Genomic DNA, 14,647 nt, shown 5'->3' on the forward strand with positions numbered 1-14,647 from the left:
GATTAATCTGCTGACCATTTTCTCCTTTAATCAATAAGTTGTTAAGTCCATAAAATGTTTATCATTGTTTGTCCAACATGACGTCCTCAAATGTCTTGTTTTGTCCACAATGCAAAGATATTCGGTTTACTGTCAGAGAGGAGCAAATCAATCAGAAAATGTTCACATTTAAGATGCTAAAATTGGAGAAAGTTTGAAGAAAGAAATGGAGCAGAATAAATGAATGTATTAAACCTGAATCAAGAAAAATGCATCAATTATATAGAAAATTCTGCTTATAAGCAAACAAATTAAACAATCTGCATTAATTCTGTTGAAAAGTTTTCATATAGGCACATATCAGACATCATATGCATCATACTGATATAGAACGATAAAGCTGTGGTAGAACAATATCAGGCCGATAGCATCAGTCAACTAACACATGTCACATATCACATATTTTGATTGGTTATCAAAATAGTTGGTTCTGCAGATACAAATTCTGCAAACTATGCTGCTGTATTTTAGATTTTCAGTGGAACATTTCCTGTAATTCCAGCCATAGATGTTTTTACTGAAGGAAAATAGGCATTTTTTCCATAGACAAACACACACGAGAAAGGCAGGCAGAGTAATAAAGTACCTTCTACTGTACCAGCTCCCACCCACAGCCGTGGTTTGGTAGAAATTTCTCCCTCATTCACTTCCATCAATTTTTGCACAATATGAAAATCTAATGTCAGACTCAAGACCTTGTTAACTTTTAAAGGAAGAAACAACGCAGTCTGACTCTTTTCTTTTTTCCAAATGAAAAGTTGAATTCACGAGCAGTAAAATGAACCTTTGCTCAGGTCAGTACACTCAGTAGTTTTGCTGCTACAGCTTCACTTGGTCTGGTGTGGCCAGTAGCTAATGTTAGCAAACTTTACCAACATAATCTTCTAAAGGAAATCGAGGTGTGACTTTTCTGCACTTGTGCTGCTTTGTTTTAGCACCTATCATTATGTTGTGTTTGTCACTCTGGACCGCAGTAAACAAAAGTTACACAGAGTCACTCTGAATTAAAGGTGCAGTAAGCGATTCTGGAAAAAGATAGTTGATTGATGAGTCTGATTTCCAGGTCGTCAAATTACAGATGCTTTGGATCGGAGGCCACCAACCCAAAGCGTCGATATTTACCGATTGGCTGATTGGCCAAAGTCCCTTGTCACGGACTGAAGGCTGAAAAACAGAGGAGAGGAGGAGGAGCAGAAGTCTGGTTTTCTCTCAGACCACTTGAATTACAACATGCTTCAAAGTTAATATGAATATTTTGCCTAATGATGCCAAAAAATAAACTGCCTACCACAGCTTTAATTTCTGTTCAAGTTACATTGCTGGTGTGAAGAACAAAACTCAGCTTAAAACAGGAGGAAAAATACAGCTAAAAATCTAAAATTACACAAACTTCTGAAAAAAACAGGCAAGGTTGCACCCACTGTTTTATCCAATGACGCTTTCGGAATCTCTTCTGAAAGTCTAATTCAACCCTGGAAATAACAAAATGTTACATTCAAATTATTTTTCTGTACCATCTCTTAGATTTCTATCATTTACTTCATGATATCATGAGTGCCGGACAGTAATGAAATTAGCAGTGGCAGTGTTGAACTGTTTCTAATTGGCCGTAGAACTGTGTTATTTTGCTGAGCCACCACGGGGAAATAAACATATTTTTCCAGCTCAGATGAGCACAGCAGGTCGCCGCCTCCATTCGCGCCGCTCACAGTCCCGTGGGGTCAGCTCCCGGCGGCCGCAGCCTATTGTGTCTCTGTGTGGGTGTCAGGAAGTTTGGCATTGAGCTCCGCTTCCTTCCTGTCCGGCCTGGATGGCCGCCACCGCACGGGGGTGATTGACACACAGCCTTGTGAGCTGTGTTTGGCCCTGCTGCAGGATGCCTGCTGGATCACTCTTGGACTCAGTGCTGACTCCTGGGTCATTATGTCACACAGCATCAGAGATATAAATGGCATATTTCCTGCGTTGGTCTGTGATAACATAGAAGTCGTGTTATGATTCGGCTTGATTTGGTTTTACTGTAAATACGCTCTTTGCTGTGGTCAAAACATGGGTGAATTTTCCAACATGCCCTGTGTGTAGTGGAGGTGTGTTTTTGTTGAGTCATGATTCAGATTGAGCAGATCTACACAGGAAGGCTCTTCATATCTCGCTTGTGTTTACAGCAGATAAGTAGTAAAAGCACGACCTTTCTTCCTGCTGAGCTGTCGCTGCTGTCTGCCAGTCGTCTCTCAGAGAAACGCTCGGCTTCCCACATTATTACCCTACAATCAAATCAGTTGTTACGCTGATTATATGGACTTAAAGTGCGGCAAATGTTTCCCATAATGTTTCATCATGTGGACATGAGATCAGCCTGGTGGGAGGTTAAGTGGTTAATTAAAAGCCTCCCCTGTGAGAGCAACTCAATACGTGATATTTAAATATAGACTTGAAATTGCATGGATTGCCCATTAACGTCTGCCGGAGTTGGCTGTCAGGTTGAAGGTGAACTCTCTGGTATGTGCTGAGTATAGCAGCATGTTGAGTTACATGCTGTAGAACCTGTCTGGTTGACTAAAGGTGTGGCCTCGTTCAACATAGAACTATTTGCAGAACTCAGCTCCCCTGGTGTTGTCACACCCGGACCAGGTTGCTTGAATATATAAGAGGGCTGCAGCTAACGATTATTTTCATTCATTCATTTAATCAGTTTGTCAGTTTCAGACCATTTTCCAGGTCTTTCCTGTATGGATTTTGGATTCTTTAAATAAAGAAAAAGATCAAAATCATGCCTGAGAGACCAGCTATATTGTCTCCTTTTTTTTTGTCTACCGCCTACATTACCCACAATGAATCCCGCCCGCTGACAGTTCAGTGGGGGATTCAGCTATGTCATGCCAGTATTCCCTCATGTAGCCCGAGCGCTAGCTTCAGTTGCAGGCTACAGAGGTCACCTCTTTGTAACAACACATCTCCAGATTTTTCGTTTTCAAACTTGTAGTCTTCAATCCCAACTAGAGGGTGACGCAGAGTGGATTTTCACTCCTGTCCCCTCCCAGTCCCATGGCAGATTTAAAAAAAAAAAAAAAAAAAACCTGTCACATCCTAGTCCCGGAAGACGGGCTGCTGTCCCATCCCGTTCCTGTCAAACCACTGTCCACGCATGTCATGCACTGTTCAGGACGAGGTTGCAACCAGCCACCACAGCACAGAGGAAATGAAAAAAACTATAAAAAAGAATTTAAAAAAAACAACGGAATGACTCACATTATGTTCAAAATAAAGAAAAGTGTTTATTCATATTAGGACTGCATGTTTATGTGCATATATACACGTATATGCATCACTCCCATTTACTTTGCAACCTTTACCTCCAAAAGAACCATTTTTGGCCAAAGTCTCTCTGGAGCTGCAACTACTTCATTTATTTAAATTTTCAGTGTCTTTTCTTGAATTTGGCATCCAGGGAGACTTAAGACTAGCCTTGAGCAAAATTTTGAGGAACAGCTGCTGAGCTGTAGATGTAGATTATGACACACATTTTAGTTGACAAGAATCACTTTAGGGATACAAAATACACATCATTTTTTGTTGAAGCCAAAGGGAGCAACTGGAAAGAGGTAACTGAGCCTCATGTGGATCTGGAGCTGCAGGTTTCAGACCCCTGATCTGGCAGCAGCATCATCACCTAACAATCATCTAATCAGCAAATGTTAGCATGCTAACACGCTAGACCATAGCTGAACATGGTAAATATTATACCTGCTTGTTAGCATTGTTACTGTGAGCATGTTAGTATGCTTGTTTTCAAACTTAAACTGTGATATTGAATCTGGTAAACACAAATACTCTTCGCTTATTTGTTATTTTGCATTCTTGATAAAAATGATTAAAACACAAAAGTGTTTGTTTTCCAAAAACAGAAGTTTTTTGTCATAGTTTAAGGTGATGTTCTGGAAAAACAGGAACATCTTCTACAAAGTAAAAAAGAACAAATCTGTCACTCATGTGTCAGATATTCAACATGTTAACATGACTGATAGTCAAACTTGATTTTCTCCTTCGCTTTGTCGACAGGATGTGCGATTTATTAATATCCAGAAAGTCATACCAGTGATGACATTATGTATGCTGAAAGGTTTTGGCATTTTTTCATCCTCATAAATAACTAACTAAATAACTTCCCCCGTCAGGCCAAACTTCCGACCTGCCAGTCCGGTTCCTCAAGGCCTTCACTGGTGTTCCTGAAATAATCTCTTCATTAATCTTTCTCTGCTGACCTCGGGCGCATTCAGCAGCGCTGCAGACCTGGCCTCCACTGTCTGCTCAGTCTCTCAATGGCCTCTAGTTGTTTTGGACCTGCCTGTGAAAGCTGTTGAATGAACACAATGCAGGTCAAGCGGAAATAATGTCTCATAAGGCGATATGAGCCACATGCACTCCACCCGCCCTTCAGCCTCATTAGACAATGGGTATTAACAGCAGGCCTGTCAGTCATATCTCAAAAACACATACCAGCCTATGTTGTCTTTATCCTCTGTTACTAAACTTGTGTTTATTAAAAAACATCATTGATCTGTTGACACAAGAAAAGCACATGCTTCTCTCCATCAGTCATACCTGCCATGTTGACACAACTGCAACAGTCCATTGAACCTCCTTGTGTTGTTGAGGTGGCTAGAAAAAAACAATCTGCAGCCTTACTGCTCTTTTAATTTGTATGTTCTGTGTGTTCAGACCTTTTTATGATGTTAAAAGAAGTAAGTTTTACTGTTACAATTTGGGGGATGAACTCGCATATAACTGACCCTTTCTAAGCCCCACCCCTTTCTGCTATGTGCTCCAATAACAGATGAGCAAGCTTGGTTGCAGTTTAACCTCAGTCAGCTTCCCCATTTTCAGTTACTTATACTTACAATGAGTTACATTTACATCAGATATTAGAGCTGGGAATGACATCACAACCGAGTTGATTGTGTTCCAGTCGGAAAAAAACAAAACTTTTTCATGCTCGATACGCAGTATTCAAACACCACAGCAACATGTCCACAGAAGGAAGTTGGACAGTAATGGGCGTATGACTGATTTAATGAGACACAAAAGACAGAACTGTTAAGAAACAGCAGCCATCTTTGATTTTGAGGTTGGGGTTGGTGAGGTTCCTCCGACTTTTTCAAGTTGGAAATCCCAACCTCAGGGGGTTTTGAAATTTCCAACTCGGAACTCGGAAATTCTGACTTTCCAGTTCACATGGAACGCAGTATTAGATGCTGTGTTCAAGTGGAACTCATGAGTCCATAATTATGACATGGAAGTCATGAATAGAACGTAATGAACTTGGAGCTAATGGAAAACAAACTATGTTGGAAAGAAAAACACAACTTGAAGATGGTTAAAACATGTTCGGGGACCCGTAAAAACAACATATATATCTAATCACTAAGTTAATCTAGTTAGCTAATGTTTGTAAAATGCAAGCTAACTAGCTTCCTAACAACTGATGTAGGTTAGCTACCTTGTTATCTAGTGGTGTGCTAACATTAGCTATCAGATGTTACTAGCTGGCGAATTAATGAAGGAGGAAAGAGGAAAGTTGACTGAGCTTCCAAACTGGCTCAATTGTCATTGGAGTACAGAGCGTAAAGGGGCGGGATTTAGGATGGGGCAACCTTTAATGAATGACAGTCTAATTACAACAGATGTTCTCTCCATCCCAAACACTGATAAGACAGAGATTAATGAGCCAAGGCAACTGACAGTTTTGGTCATTTTTGGGAACATTCACAATATGCGCTTTCTTATTAAGAGTTAGTCATTGCCAGGTTGTCAAATTACCGATGCTATGGTTCAGTGTCTCGAAGTTGGTGGATTGTTGGGTCTTATTCCCAGGTCATCAAATCCTATGAGTTGGAATGAGTTCCAACTATCTAACCAACCTGTTATTGGTTAGATTTTCTAAAGCCTGAAAACAGAATGAAGAGGAAGAGAAGAAGTCCAGTTTTCTCTGAGACGGCTTGAATCGCATTTATGCTCAAAGGTTATTATGACACCGCACAAAAACTTTAAACAAAGTTGTGTCTAAGCAAATTCCATGATGAAGAGGAACGGTTGTTATTCAGGTTTTTTGTTTCAGTATTGTGTGTGTTCAGTCACAGAGCTTGTGTTCACATCAAGGCAATTATAACATCTGTTGCAACAGTCTCACTTTTCAAAAACCTCTTTTTTGTTTTTCAAAAGAAAATTATTTCTAGTTATGTTTTGGGGAATTTGTCCTTGATCGTCCTTCATAATCCTAATCTTCTTTGTTCCCCCAAAGCAGCCATTGTACCTCTAATCAGAGGAGTGCTGGATGAACAGATCCCACTGTGCTGTTGATCCCTTACATACTGTTTCTTCTAGCTTTATTCTGTTAGCAGAGCCTGTAATTTTGTACTTCACCTCACCTGGATCACGGTGTAAAATAATCACGTGCTTACGCTTACTCTGGCTAGATTAGGTTTCTGAAAAGAGGAAAACACCGTAGGCAGTTTAAAATCTGAGCTTTATTGTTAAAAGTGATTCTGAACTCGTCTTTTTCAGGTGACTGAGGTATGTGGAGCAAAGCGTCTGGGCTACTTTGGTACACCTCAGTTCTACGTGGCCCTGAAGCTGCTCGCGGCCGCCCAGTCTGGCCTGCCCATCCACCTGGAGAGCGTAACAGCCAGTAAGTCTGCTGCTCAGAGAGGACTGGAGGCGTCTTGTGAGAGCAAAAGGGGATCAGGAGATTATCTTAACATGGCAGGATTTGGTTTAATCTGGATGAAAGGGGAGTCGCGTGGAAAGGGCTAAGTGGGTTTGCCCTTATTACTAGAGAACACAATCAGTCACACCCCGAGCACAGAGAAAATCTGTTTTCTGCACAGCATATGGTAGCGTGATGGATTGTTAGAAGAATTATGTTCAAAGTTTCACTGTGGTGTGGCTCAGTAGAAGCTCATCTCAGCAGAATGAGACGTGTAAAGATCCTCATCCTGATTAATTCCCTCAGTCTAATTCTAGATGTATCAAAGGTCATCAAACAGGAAGCTCCTGATCAGACAAGACTCTTTTCATACAAATGCCGATTCCAGTTAAGTTAGGACACGAATGTAAAACATAAATGAAAATAGACTGTAGGTTAATTACCAATGGAGAGGTTAAATGTCAACAGGTGATAGTATCATGGCTGGGTACGAAAGGAGCATCGTTGTGTGACTGAGTGAGGTTCTTATCTTGCGAAGCAGCTGTAGACCATAAGATGACACAAGAATCCATCTTGCCAGGCTTCAAGTTATTCGTTTGTGTCCACACCAAAAGTGAGGTGGCCAGTTAGCATCCTAAATGGGGCTACTGGTAGCTGTGGTTTTAGGTGTGAAGACAGCAAGAAGCATCTATGGAAATGACTCATCTCGAACAAACAATGGCAGCTCCTGAAGAGGTTAGCGTAGATTCTGTGATAGCATCAGTTATATCAGAACTGGAGGGTATTTCTTCATCAACAGAAGAACAAAGAACAGCACTGAAAGGCTTTTCTTGATGGAAAAGGTGTTTCTGCTCTTTTCCACACTGGCTTCATTAAGAGTTTGATCTGACTGGTAGATGTGAGCCCATGTTAGACGTGATAGACAGATAGTCACCTGCCAGGTGTTTTTTTTTTTTTTTACTTTTACCATCCACAATCCATAATATCATTAAAAGGTTCAGGGAATCCTGAGAAATCTCTGCATGTGAAGGTCAAATACCAACACTGAATGCATGTGACCTCCCATCTTTCAGGTGGCACTGCCTTAAAAACTGACACGATTGTTTAAGAATAATACTACATGAGCACCTCTGGAAACGGTTAAAACACAGTTTATCACTGCATCTACCAAACATGAATAAAGACTCTACCATGCAAAGCAAAAGTTGTATATCAGCAACATTGAGAAATGCTGCAGACTTTTTTGGGCCTGAACTCATCTGTCTCTCTTTTAGATCTACCTCTGCCCAGATTTGCTGGGCTGAAGAACGAACCAGAGATGCGATACTCAACTGTCCCTCCAAGCATAGACGCTCAGGGGGCTCCTGTCTCCATGTCCTGGACTCCAGCAGACAGGAGCGCCTTCAGACACCTGGAGGCCAATATAGAGAAGAAGGTAAGCCTGGGAAGAAATGTTCAATGCTACAAAACAGCATCTGTCGACTTCTAGCTTTCCTGACAACTCAAAAACATGTGATGCTGACAAGTTTTGAGTTTGGAAGTGGGTTTGGAATGAAACATGGATTATTGGTAGGATGTTGTATGAAGTAGTTATACATAGTACATGTACCGCTGTGGACAGGGTCAACAGCAAAACGTCTTTTTGTCACTGGAAAAATCTTTACCTTGCTGTCAGACAGCCTTTTGCAAAGAGAAACCAGCGTTATATAAGCCAAATATCACTCTCCCGACAGCGACCGGACTCCTTTGACAAAAACATTAATTTAACTTGCAGAACATAGACGTTGCCAGTCTACCGCTACCTTGATAACCTCGTTTGTTTGTGTTATTGTGCGACTTCAGGGAGTCTGAACTAATCCTTCAAAAAAGGCATCACACAAACTAGCTGACTTACTGACTTACTGTTTTGCCAGCTGAGTCTGGTGTCTTGGGAGAGAGCAGTATTTGGCTTAAATAACGCAGTTGTCTGTCAGAAAAGGCTGTCTGACAGCAAGGTAAAGTGGTGAAAACATTGTAAACATTGCACACTTGAACACTTGAACTAATATTGATTTTTTTTTTAGGTGGCTAAAATATAGTTTGCTGCAGACTCTGTCCACAGTGGTACATTAGCGATGATGTAACTTCCTACATTGGTACTCCTGCTGCTTCTCCAAACTGGAGGAGCGCCACCTGCCATCTACTGTAGCTAATACATACGGATATGGATAAGTAGCTCACACAACTCCACTTCCAAACTATCCCTTTAAGTCAACCAAGAATGGTGCACTTGTGCAAAGACATTCCAGTCGGCTATCAAAGCAGAAATGTGTCGCTGATGAGAGATTAGAAGAGAATGACAAGCATCCTTGAAGGTATCGGACAGTATGTTGATATTCAAACAAGCATTTCAGAACACAAACATAATGAAAACCTGAGGGGGAAAACAGACTGTAATTTTGAAAGATATCCACTTGATTTGCTTGATCAAGGCTGCTGAAACATCATATGAACTTCAGATTAACTATTGATTACATTTCTGCACAAAATGAAGAGAATTTTTTCCTCCATCACTTCTATTTGAAACACATGAGGGAACGATCTTTTAGTGGCGAGTGTGAACAACAGGAACGTTTACAGCAAGCAAAACCTGTGTCAGTGTTCAAGAGGGCATATGATTATTGTTTTAAGACAGACTTGAAAAATTGTGAACCTATCCTTTAACTATCGCACTGATGATGGCATTCTAGCCGTCTAGGGGTTTAGGCACCGTCCATGAATCACATTGTCCCTGATTCAACTTTGGCTGGTATCACTGTTATATGGCATCCCCCTTCTTTTACCCTTTCATTTCCTGTCATCTCTCTACTGTCCTCAATGAAATTAAGACATAAAATATAAAAAAGAGAAAAAAAGACAAAAAATATATTTAAAAAAAACATTGCCTGTGGATTAGAATTAAGATGTTTTTATAATTTATTTTAGCCCCTCAAAAACTGGAACGTGAACCGAAATAAAATAGTTTTAGAAATACTTAGTTACTTTTCTTAAGTAGATTTTTCGGGTATCTGTTCTTAACTTGAGTATTACTTTTCTGACTTTTTTTTTACTTATACTCCCTACATTTTAACACAAATATCTGTACTTTCTATTCCTTACATTTTCAAAACAGGATTGTTTGGAAATTTCGTTTTGATGCATTTGAGAGGAAATATTGATTATTTTTATTTTGCATCATTGTGTGCTGCCTTTCCAACATCAAGAACAATTTTAACATAAATGATTGTACACATAGAAAAGAAGATTCACTGGTGTATCCATCAGTGCATATCACACACAACGGATGTAACAAGATGAAAAAGATGTAACAAGATGAATAACAAGACGAAATGGCATAAGATGAAAACAACATATAAGACAGAGCAAGATGAAAAAGACAAAACAGACAAAAAGTTACAAGACGAACAATGTAAAAAGTTACAAAATAAGGTAAAACATAAATGTAACAATGTAAAAAGATGTAATAAGACAAAAAGAAGTTACAAGACAAACCACGTAAAAGACATAACAAGACGAAGAAAACATAGATGAAAAAGAGGCAGCAAAACGAAACTGACAGAGAGGGAGACTCCATCATAGAGAAAAGATTAAGTTCAGTAAATTTTGCACAGAAGCAGCCGCTAGAAATGTTCCTCAGAGGGCAACTGTGCAGAGTCTGTACTTTTTCTCTTTTACTTGAGTTAAGAAATTGAATCTGTACTTGTACTTTTAGCAGACTTTTTTAGATAAGCACTTCAGCTTGAGTACATAATGTGTGCACTTTTGCCACCTCTGGCTGTCTATTCTCAAACAGATACTGAAACATCTCAGGATAGTTACAGGTAGAGTACGGTACGTGACTTATGATTTGGTCATGCTTGCCTGCTATCTCACCAGACCTCAGTGCAACAGAACACATTTTGACAGGAGTTGGAACAGGATGTTCATAACATTAATGTGCCTCAGAAGGTGAGCGTAATCCAGTCACACAGACATGTTAGTGGGAGTTTTCAGCTACTTGTCAAAGGCAACAGAGAAATAATAATCAAATATTTTGTCCCTTAAGGAACCGTGGTCCCCGCCACGATCACCGTGCAGTTCACCGCCTCGCTCTCCACTGACCTACCGCAGTTACCCAGCGTACACCAAGCAGAGAAACGGGGCCGACTCGCAGATCGGTAAGACAATTCACAGTCTCAGAACACCAACACACTCTCTTCTACTGGTCAGACCAGAGGAAGTGTTGGCTTTCAAGGGTAAATTATGTTGGGTTTTTTTCAACCTGGACCCTATTTTCCCATGTTCTTGTGTTTATGTGACTAATGGAGACAGTTTTTGAAAATGGTCCAGTATTGAAGGAGAGCGCTGCAGTCAGCAGATGCGAAACTGAGCTGCAACATAGTCCCTCCAGACACCTATGCACCATTAACTGCTAAAAGTGCTGAACCGCTTGCATTATTTTGTGGCTTTTGGTGTTTTAATGAGTTAAAAACCAATCAAAACGGCAGTACACCAAACAGGTGAAATGTAGGGATGTCGTTCCCCATCTTCGTTGTCATTTCCAGACAGACTTATCAACAGTGGTGCTGTCATTTATTGCCAGTTATTTTGAATTCAAGACAGGCTCCTCGCCATCTTAACTTAAGAAATTCTTCCGTTAGGATGCTTCTGTAATGGCTAAATTCCTATGATAAGAAAGGATAGGTGTTTTCCCTAGATACTGTCATGCAGCATGTTTCTGTAGTACCAAAAGTCCTCAATGTAATCCTAGACTGAGATAAGATAGGATTTCAGACATAGGAAGTTCCTGTTATGAGGCCTCAGACTGAAAAATACCAAAGTTACCCTTTAAGTAAAACATCAGCTTTGTAGCTTTCATGATTTTCAGTTCATTGGAACAACTCAGCAACTTATTATTTTGTTGTGTAATCTCATGTGAAGTGAACATACTGTGTTCAGAATGTTTGAGTACATTATACTTGCTCTCTGATAAAACACTGTCCTTGTTGATTGCTGCTGTAGATAACTGAAATACTGCAGTGGACTCAAGCTGCCAGATGTAGACCATCTACCATGTGTTGCACTAGTCATGTGTTATAAATTATAAATGACTTGAAATGAACAAGCTGAGGTTTTACTGCATCTCTGACACCTGTTCATTCGTCCACAGTGGGAAGCTCTGATTTCTCTCTCCTCGCCTCTTTGATCTGTAAATCTCTCATTCCCTCAGATCACATTTTTGAAGGGTGTAATTGGTAGGAAATCGTTGCATGTTTGTCTCAGGTTTCCAGTAAAGCTGTGTTTTTTTTCTCTCTCTCTCTCTCTGATTATTCAGCCTATGAAAGCAAACATTCCTCACGGCCTCCGATCACTCAGCTGGAGCAGCACTCCTCACCCAGCAACTACGGGACCAAACCCACTGTGGAGCACCCTGCTATGGTTCGGGTACAACCAGATTTTACACTAGAATCATTAATTATAGTTCTTGAACACGGGGTTACACCAACAAAGGTTCTGTTGTTCTCACATAAGTTCCAGTAAGAGGTTAGCAAAACTAGGTTTATAATAAGTAAATCCAGATTTAAAATTAAGCAGAGCTCTGTTGCACAATTCAAACTAATCTCTGTTTTGTAAATCCAAGTTTAGTGATGTCAGACAAAATTAAATAGTTTAATCAACACGGACTGTATCCAAATTAAATTATGAATTATTATGAATTTATTATTAATCCAAATGAATAATTAAAAAAATAAATCTGAACGCTGCTTGCACATTACATTGTTTGCTAGTTAGCTAAAAACTAAAAAGAATGTTATAGTGTTGCTGGCCCCAAACAAGCAGAAACGTTGATCGCTAGCTGACTAAAAACAAACAAGACAACATTACATTGTTTGCAAACTGGCTAAAAACAAACAAAAAATGTTATATTGTTTGCTAGCTAGTTAAAAACAAACAAGACATATTGTTTGCTAGCTGACTAAAAACAAACAAAACAATGTTAAATGGTTTGCTAGCTGGCTAAAAACAAACATAAATCATCATTTTGTTTGCTAGTCGGCTTCAAACAAAACAAAAATGTTCAATTTTTTTGGTAGCTGGCTGAAAACAAATAGAAACAGTAAATAGTTTTCTAGCTAGCTAAAAAGTTGGTTAGCCTCGTTAGCATAGGTTCAGCAGAGAATTATTTTTCTCAGTCCTTCATAAGAAAGCGTTTATTATAAAAGTTAACCCTCCTTAAGTGTCAGTTTGAAGTTTTGGTGCAACAGAATTCATTTTAATCTGGGTTTAGAGTAAAAAACAAACAGAGGATTGAATTTAATCTTTCTTAACTGTAAACTAGTTTTAAAATTTGAGACAACGTAACTTAAAGTCAAACTATCACTTAAGCTGGATTAAGAATGAATCCATGTTGGTGCAACCCAGCCTAAGTCGTGTTTATGTTCCCAGGCTTCCTCATCAGAGAGGCTGGACCAGCAGGGCGTAGAGGACTATTCTGATGACGACCCCTGGAGAATCACAGAGGAACAGCTGGACTATTACACTAATCAGTTCAAGAGCCTGCAGCCTGACCTGGGGGCTCTCATCCTGGGTATGGACCCTCCCCCCTGTTGCATCTATAATTCATAGATAGAAAAATCATTTTCAAACCGTTTTACCTCTTTGTGACTCTTTTCTAGGATCCATTGCAAAGAACTTCTTCACAAAATCCAAGCTGCCAATTCCAGAGCTCTCCCACATTTGGTGAGTGCTGACTCATGCTTTGTCCTTGTTCTGTTCAGGGGTGAGTTGGATGTTTATCAGCTAACCACCTCAGCAGGCCCTCTGAGTCACACACAGGCTGGATTTTAAAGGTGTAGACCTTTACTGTCACTTCATCCTCACACAGAAAAGGTGTCACCACAAGCTCTTTTATAATTATTGCAAGAAATAGGGTGATTTAAAGGTCCAGTGTGTAAGATTTACAGGAAGTTTGGAAGTCATTTAGCTAGCTAGCTAAACACTAAAAAATTATTTCAAAAAATTATATTGGAAAAAAGGGGGAATTATGTTGTTTGCTAGCTGGCTTAAAATAAATAGAAACATCATTTGCTAGGTAGCTAAAAAAAGAAAAAAGTTATATGGTTTGCTAGCTAGTTAAAAAAGTTAACAAAATGTTCCATTGTTTTCTAGTTAGCTAACATGTTAGTTAGCCAACTCATGAAGGCTCAGCAGAGAATTATTTTGCTCTCAAGAAAGCATCTATTTTAAAAGTTCAACCTCCTTCATTGTGAGTTTGAAGTTTTTGTGCGACAGAATTAAATCTAATCTAGGTTTAGAGTAAGAAAAACAGACTTGCATTTAATATTTCTTAATGTTAAGCTTGTTTTAAATTGTGATGCAATATAGTTTATAGCCAGGAGACAGTTAGCTTAGCACAAAGACAGAAACAGGCTTAAACAGTTAGCCTGGTTCTGTCCAAATGTAACATGGCATTTTTACACTTCCTTTTCTCTACTTTTTGTTTGCATAGAGCCAAGCTAGCCGTTACACTTTGTTTCCAGCCTTTGTACTAAGCTAACTGGCAGCTGGTGCTTAGCTTAGCTAACAGGAATATTGACCTATCCTTTAATGTTAGTTAGTTAATTAACATGCTACGTATAGTTTGTTTTATACATTCAAAAACTAACCTGTGAAAGCAACAATACAACACTGTGAGCTTTAGTGGGGGAGTTTTGTTATCTTTGGGGTCTTTTTCACACGCCATTAAATGAAGATGACTGAAGACTGAACCTTAATTAGTATCATTGGTAACACCTGTTTATCCTACTGTTGCATATCAATATGACTGCTGTGAATCTGAGAATGGAATATGTGTATTTTCCAACATGTTGAACTATTCCTTTACTG

The 14,647-nt window shown here is 39.5% G+C and overlaps 1 protein-coding gene across 1 annotated transcript in view; it reads left to right on the top strand.

The window, feature by feature from the left end:
- Positions 1-14,647, top strand: part of reps2 (RALBP1 associated Eps domain containing 2) — a 35,325-nt gene that overhangs the window by 1,544 nt on the left and 19,134 nt on the right. The window contains exons 2-7 of the mRNA XM_084722577.1: positions 6,601-6,724; positions 8,017-8,177; positions 10,827-10,938; positions 12,096-12,205; positions 13,208-13,349; positions 13,438-13,501. Coding sequence (XP_084578703.1) covers positions 6,601-6,724; positions 8,017-8,177; positions 10,827-10,938; positions 12,096-12,205; positions 13,208-13,349; positions 13,438-13,501 — 713 coding nt within the window. The remainder of the gene's footprint in view (positions 1-6,600; positions 6,725-8,016; positions 8,178-10,826; positions 10,939-12,095; positions 12,206-13,207; positions 13,350-13,437; positions 13,502-14,647) is intronic.

The sequence above is a fragment of the Lutjanus erythropterus genome, chromosome 7, assembly GCF_056507025.1.
Source record: "Lutjanus erythropterus isolate fLutEry1 chromosome 7, fLutEry1.hap2, whole genome shotgun sequence".
Taxonomy (NCBI): Eukaryota; Metazoa; Chordata; class Actinopteri; order Lutjaniformes; family Lutjanidae; genus Lutjanus; species Lutjanus erythropterus.